Genomic DNA, 7,864 nt, shown 5'->3' with positions numbered 1-7,864 from the left:
AAATTATATTTGTTTGGTTAATTACAGCGACAAAATAAAAGTTCGATTATAACACAAAATCATTTCCATTATTTCGATTATTCTTATACCTGCGTCATTTTGCATAAAATTATCTAGTTTCTTCTAACAAAAAATTTTACGAATTGCATTTAAACCTTTAAATCTGTCTTTTAAGATTTAATGACAACTTTCTTGACATTATTTGAAAAGTAAATAATGACGTATTATTTTAATACCAAATTATATTTTAAAAATTACATTAATATTTTTATTAGGTGATATAAAAAATATTTTTTAATCTTGTTGGATATCTGTATATGTAACTTTTAATCGAGACAAACATATAAATGTCAAGTTTAAAGTAACACTTGTGCAATCTGTATATTCACTTTATTGAAGAACTTTATCTAAACTTGAGTCTCCCGCAATAAATGACGACGGTCGCCGACAAGGATTGCAGACAGAATTCAGAGATTAATTTTCTCTGGCTAGTAAGAAGTGGTTCGAGCGATAAGTTTTCCCGTCATAACGACCGCATTCATGGCACGGCATTCTCGTTAGTCGAATCTATACAGCGGAATTTCTTGTGGATTGCATTTCCAATGTGGAGCCAACCCGAACAAAGAAAACATTATGCATTTACATGTGCGCTATTGATGGTAAAAAACCGTGGTTGATTGCACGAAAACACGAGACAAATGAAAAAAAAAAAAACATACAATACAAAAAATTTAACTCGTCAAACGGTTAAGATATTAAAAAGGAAAACAACTGCAAAGAAAATTTTACTATTATTTTTATCTTTATTATTTTTGATTTTTGATTTACGCGTCTTCAAATTGTCTTTCACTCATTCAAAATGACCGGTCACATGTCATTGAGAACCACTGATTGGGAAAATACATGCAACACGGGCATTATGCGACCTAGGCATAGTTGCGTAACGATCTTACTTTTCAGCAGTCGATTGCGGTCCATTTAGTATTCCAGCGGCATGCAATTGCATAACAATTGTAGCACGCTGCTACGTATATAGTAGTGGTTGAGCAACAATTGAGGTTAGAAGGCTTATTGTCAGCTGTAAATGATAAGAGAGCAGCTTTTACGGCAGCCGCGCCTATTTACACGAGTTACTTCGATTGAAAATTCGAGGAATGCTTTATTTAGTATACATATTTAGTATACATGTACATAATTATCGCGAAATAATTGTTGCATTATTTTCGCCATTGCAAACAAATTAATGCTTATCTCGACTCGCGTTATCAAAACCAATATGCATAATGTAATAAGATCTCGATATCAAAGCGCCGATGCAAAAGTTGCATCACAAAGATTTCAAAGTTACGTTCAAAGTTAAGTTCATAGATGTAGATATCAGCATGTAAAATTGTATCGTGATATCACGTCATTATCGTTTTATTTGTAGATATCACAATAATTTCTGACCTTTATGCATTTTTTAATACCGCTATTTGAAAGAGTGACAAAATTTTGACCGTAATACCGTTACAATAAAATCTATAAAAATGTGCACCTAACGGTATACTTTCAAATAGATACATGAAAATGTAGTAAATCTTTAAAGATGTATGAGGACGTACTGTTTCCAATATTACTCCATTTCCGTCTTGCCCGTCATTCTAATTTAATCGACAGCGCGTAAAATATTTTCCATGCGAATGTCATGAGCGCAATTCTGTATTAATTTCATGCTCGCGAAGCTATGAAATAGTTCTGGCTCGACTACACGGTCTAATGATATCTCAAGAATCTCCGATGCATGAAATATACCTGTTAACAAACTGCAGGCGCTCTCTTCCATGTAATTATTATATAATTATCAGTAAACTTACTTTTAATTGTTGTTTTAATTATCTTGGAGAAAGGACAACATCGAGAAATATAGAAATCGATTAACTTTAATTTCGCTTTATCATGTGTGTGATTTTCATATGGGTTTAATAATTTTATAAAAAAAATAACTAAATTGAGTAAATATATGCGGATTATATATAATCGGAATTAATTAATAAATTATATATCTAGCGTACTCGGGCGTATTTACCATAGCTTTATGTAAGGTCAGATTGTGTGTGTGTCGCGGCAACATTTTCGTTCTCATTGTAATCGCACGCATATTAAATGAACCAGATGCTATTTTGATACTTATTCTCTGCGGTCGGTCTCCCGCTGTTTTTATGAAAGACCAACGGCGTGTTTTCTGGATAAGAAAAGAACGGCACGTGCCAACGCAGCGACACAGCACGCTTCGGGTGGCCGCTCGAGCACGTGCTCCAGAATTTATTCTGGAGTAACCTTTCCGCGTGTATGCGCACCTTATATAGATCTGACGTAAGTGGTAAGTACGAAATCACAATATCATACATACATGTCACACAACTGCACATTTTTTCTACATTAATACATTAATCATTAATACTAGGAATGAATAGAAGGAAAAGGAATAAATAAACGAATTTGATTTTTGTGACTATATCACGAAGTTAAGGAACGTTGATTCTTTGCATATTACTACGTCAGCTAAAATAGCGCGACATGAAAAAATTCGTTACGTCGACACGGTGAACTGCCTTCGCTGGCAAATAAAGCGCGAAATTCCGGAATCGAATGACGGATAGGAAATACGAGTGAAACGTGAGAAACGAGAGCTCAATTTCACGCACACACTTTCGCTTATTCCATGGCCTGGCTCCTTTAATTGCATCGTTTTATTTCCAATAATATCCAAAAAGTGTTATTTCAAAAATATTATAGAATATTATAAATGTCGGATGACAGATCCTTTTACAATTACTTTAATAAAAATTTAATTAAAAATTCAATTACAAAAATATTAAATATTAGAAACCGTATAGAGCTATGTATGTAGAATAAAATTTTCAAAGTGTACTGTGGCAGCAGAATTTCTGTTATTAATTTTTTTTATTAAATAAATTTTAATAGAAAAATTTTATTTAAAGTTTAATCATCAAAAAATTGGAAGCATTAAAAACGCTAAACTATACAGTCAATCTCCAGACCATTTCAATTTAATATCGAAGAATCTAATAGCAATAGCAGTGTAAAAAATATAAAAATGGGACCTTCCATATATCTCCTATATTCATGGGAATATCCGCCATCGCGGTGTATCACACTTGTCTGATTTCATCAATTAAAGATCGCTAATATATGCTCCTTTACTCATTTACAAAACAGTTTTCTAATGTATGTATATTTCGGTCTCCCTATTCTAATATATGAATACGCATATCTCACGTGTATACGCTGACGTAGATTATGCACGTTCAAATGCGTAAGGGTTGAGAGTCACCCCATCAGAAGAGCGATGTTGCGAGAGGGTGGTATAGTATAGATAATCCTTTGGAAAAGCACCGACGCGTGCCGCGCATAGAAATGTCACTTTTATGCATGGCACTTTTATCTTTTTATTCAACCGAGCTTTAAGCAGAAAACGAAATTTTAAAGAGAGACTCGTGTGTTATTCTAATTGCACTCGTTACAATTTACTCTTACTTTACCTTGATGCGCAATTTATTAACTACGGCTACTTAATTCGCAAAATTACAGTAGAATTTTATTGCTCAAAGAAAGTGTTTAACAATAGACATAAAATATTTATGATAAATATAATTTAAGAAAAAAGAGACCCTTAAAACAAATAAAAAAAAGGACATTTGACATGGACATCTTCAATCTTAAGATAAGAAATTGCGTCAGATATAAAGAGTAATGACAGCAAGCGTATATAAGTAGGTGAAACTAACAAATATTAGATAGTGCGACAAATGATGCATATGAGAAGCAATAAAATTAACAGTTATGAGCCATTTGGTCTTATCGAGGAGTGTTTATCGCGCAAAAAAGAATTATCTCTACCACCCCGCGAACGCGAGCGCGAGCGGTGCGTATTTTATCGGGACTTTAAAGTGCAGAGTGCCCGATGATTCAGCGTCGTGCCACAGGGGTGGCGGACTTGATGTGCTCTTACTCATCGTTCGCATACAGTTTCGCGACGACGCGGGATGTAGGAAGGGGTTGCGTCTCTCGCACACCAGTAACACGATCAATAAGATAATTGAAGACTTTCTCGACGATATATAACCAGCGCGCGGCGGAAGGGAGTAATTGTACTATCTCGCTCGTACTAGCGTAAGGCCATTGTTTTCAAGACAACCCTCATCATACTCTTTCGAAATTTTATTATTCGATTCGAGACATGTAAAAAAATAAAACAAACGCGCTTTATATCACGAAAGTATCACCAAGATCAGTCTTTTGTCGATGAAACTTGATTATCGTCACAAACTGCGCAAAAGGAAATCAGGTAAATAATAATAAATATGAACCTTGCAAAAATTAAAATTATAAATTAATTGATAAAAATAGTAATTCGACTTTTTCGCATTTTATTGAATTATTATTGAAAATGTTGTAAAGTATTAATTTAAATCGGGATTAATGTTTGCTGAATATTCCGAGAAAATATTACGTAGAAAAAAGTAATATTAAAATAAAAAATAGAATATATTTAATATTGGATTATTTTCCGATATTATCGATATTGATATCGGACCACAAAGGGTTAATGAGTTATATCGAAAGTCAGGTCACCTTTCGAACGATCGGAGTCGCGGAGGCGAGAGAAAAAACGATCTCGGAACTCGGAAACGAGCCGCTGCACATTCACAGCCGATCGACCAACCGTGAAAAGTCTGTCGCGGAGAGCAAAGTGCAATCGCGCGGCAACGAGGCTGATTGCACTTCTAAAAGCCGGGGCAAACAGATCTGCGGTTTATCTAATTTGTCTACATGCGAGATAAAATGTGATCAAAACTCGGAACAGTTGATGATTCACGTGCTGAAGGACTAAGTATGAATTAGTCTGAAGAATGAACACGTGTAAAACGATGCTGCGATTGAAAAAAGTTTCGAAACGCGCGTTCTTAACTATTTATGTTTATTATATTACGTACACTCTTTACAAATACGATGTCTATGTATTTAATAATGCAAACGGATCTCGATTTCTGATTAAGATAACTATTACATACGATAAATTTTAATTTGCATATTATTTTATATAGATTAGTTTGTAAAATCATAAAATAAAATAGGAAAAGTCTTGGCCTTTTTTAAATAGAAGATTATTGATAATAATTTTCAGAGATGTATACCCGTGAAATTGTTAATGATTGTATAATGATGTTATTATCTCAACATCTCGATAAGGTAACAACGTTGTTCCTGTTATCAAATCACCGCATTCTATATTTGCAATCGCTAATAGCGCGCAAAGAATAATATTATTGAACAAGCAAGTAGCGTGTAGGCTGTTATCAATGTTTGAAAATATTTTATCTGTGCTATATGTACTTAGCTTAACTGCATCATGCCCAGAGATGCGTGGGCGAGAGAAGTGATGCATCGATCAAACTTGTTCTACAAATCGCTGCGCCAGACTGCACCAGATGTAAACGAACTTTAAACAACATTTAAAGAGATCTGATCTGCTCGTAAGCCCAATCGCGGTTAAATAATCGTTCGATGGATAATATCGTAAAAGCAAAAAATGAAAATTTCGATAAATCGTGTTCTTTAATCGTGTACGTAGAGAAATAATTAATATTTCACATTTAACAACCGATCAGATTCTTCGACGCAAAATCCATGATAATGAGTCTGGGCAACGCTGGGCTTTCTCGATCATAGCGATCGATGGCAAATCGGGCAAATAGGTATATGAGAAAGAAACACGAGGAGCGATATAACGAGGGTGTATAACGTGCTTAATCCGTTGCTTACGTGCACGTGCTGTAAGGCATATGGCTGCGGCATATGGCCAGCTCCCGACTCCAAAAGGAGAAGCGAAGACCGTGAAGAGGTCATCGGTGTTCCTTGGCGATCGCGATTACTCGTTTCGAATGTTCGGCATCCGACCGCGGCCCGCGGACCGGTTCGAAACGCTTAACATTAACTTCCCATTGAACGGTTCTCGCATACCACAACAATCGGGACAAACGCAGGGCGTTACATTCGTCCGTTTCTCGTTATTTGCTCCGACCGCGGCCTAAGGTTGTAGTAAAAGTATAGTAAAATCGAGAGGGAAATCTCGGAGCTATATCTCCTAGGATATTTCGACCGTCAAACGATATTGAAATTTTTGTAGAATCGTGTAGTGCTTTGTCCACATATTACATTCCGCGATAAATCAGATTGATTAATTTCATATAATTATTAACACGTATAATTCAATATGGCCCAGATATAATTTTAAACTAATACGAATCTGAATCGAGGATCTTAAATTATATACACATTTATCCGAAAATTCCGAGATTTGTAAGCTTCGGTTTATCACCCGGAGCGAATATATGTATCATATACGATCGAGTTTTGGAATGACTTTTAAACGACGTTAAGCGAGACAGAATTTAGAGCCTAAGGCGATATTTCGGAGCGCAAGCCTGGTTACGGTTACGGGCTGCGCAGGGCGACGCCGACGGGAAGCAGGAGGTGTCGACACCCGGCACCCGGCACCTGGGCCGGCGCGACGTCGCTGTCGCGGCACGAGGGTGGGCTTCCACGATGATAAAAAAACCGCCGGCGATCGATAAGAAACCGCGAGCACGCGACAGCCGTGTGTATAGCCGGCGCCGCGGCGCGCGGGAAAGCGGGGAAAATCCACTACCTGACACCTTCCCCACCTCCCCAATGCAAGGAGAGCCGAATTACACGTTACGTAAAGGCACGAAACACCCTGTGTCACTCACCGCTCGGAATTGCTCCAACAATTCCTGCCGGTCGTCGATCGCGGTGGCCATGTTGTCCGAATATATAATCCTTCCGCCTTTCCTTTCTCCGCTCCGGCCGCGGCAGTCAGCAGTCAGCAGTGTCAGCACCCGGTCGCTGCTTCTCCGTCGCTCACGCCCAGACGCCCTTCGGTTCACTCCCTCTCGCCCTCTCGCCCTCTCTCCTTTCCTCTTTCGAATCGTCCGTCCTTCTCGGCTCGATGACTCGCGTGTACGCGGTACACAATGCGGCGCGCAACGTGCAACGTGCGACGCGCGACACGGCACTCAACCGTCAACGGTCAACCGAGGAACCGAGACGATTTTCTCACTCGATGTCTTTGCGCGGGCGACGCGTGTCGCGAACGCGCGATACTCGAATGCTCGATACGCTCGATACCGACCAGAAACGACGGCTCGGCCGCTCAGTTTCGGCAAAAGCGTTTTTGGAGCTCCACAGTGTCAACCTGCCAGTGTCAAACGCACGACAACACCCGAGTCACGAGTCACCCGACACGATCGGAGTCGCAGCTAGGACTGCGCGCTGCGCGCGGCGCGAGACGCGAGCGGTGCGCTCCAGCTCCAATGCTCCGAGCTCCGAAGTCTCCAAACACCGCGCGCCGCGCGCCGCGCGCGCCAGCGGACCGATCGTTGCCGAAAACGCGCGAAAACACTCGAAGCGCTCGGCGCTCGACGCTCGGCCGGCTCGGCATCCGGCGATCGGGCGGCGACAGGATGACACTAGACACTAGGACAGTGGGTGCGTTCAGCCGATACTCCGCTAGCCTAGCAATCGTGAGCAGTCGCTCGTTTTCGCTCGTTTCCTCTCCTTTGACCCAATAGATTAAAAGGAGAGGAAACGAGCGACTGCTCACAATTGCTAGGCTAGCGGAGTATCGGCTGAACGCACCGAGTTTGATCCGTGTGATACACGCTGGTCCCGCGACCTCGAGTGTATGTGTATGCGTGTACCGAATTCCATTTAATAAATATATTTAAAGATCAATTACCGAATTATTTGCAGCATTTTTAACTTGTGCACTATTCAA

General features: G+C 39.5%; 1 protein-coding gene across 1 annotated transcript in view; it reads right to left on the bottom strand.

Moving 5' to 3' along the window:
- Positions 1-7,363, bottom strand: part of LOC112467256 (plastin-3) — a 21,929-nt gene extending 14,566 nt beyond the window's left edge. The window contains exon 1 of the mRNA XM_025035794.1: positions 6,798-7,363. Within this exon, the coding sequence (XP_024891562.1) occupies positions 6,798-6,848 (51 nt within the window). The 5' untranslated portion in view covers positions 6,849-7,363. The remainder of the gene's footprint in view (positions 1-6,797) is intronic.
- Between the last annotated feature and the right edge of the window lie 501 nt (positions 7,364-7,864).

The sequence above is a fragment of the Temnothorax curvispinosus genome, unplaced genomic scaffold (assembly GCF_003070985.1).
Source record: "Temnothorax curvispinosus isolate PA1 unplaced genomic scaffold, ASM307098v1 QBEX01017109.1, whole genome shotgun sequence".
Classification (NCBI taxonomy): Eukaryota; Metazoa; Arthropoda; class Insecta; order Hymenoptera; family Formicidae; genus Temnothorax; species Temnothorax curvispinosus.
The sequence above is the reverse complement of the archived record's forward strand: the minus strand, read 5'-3'. Positions and strand labels throughout refer to the sequence as shown.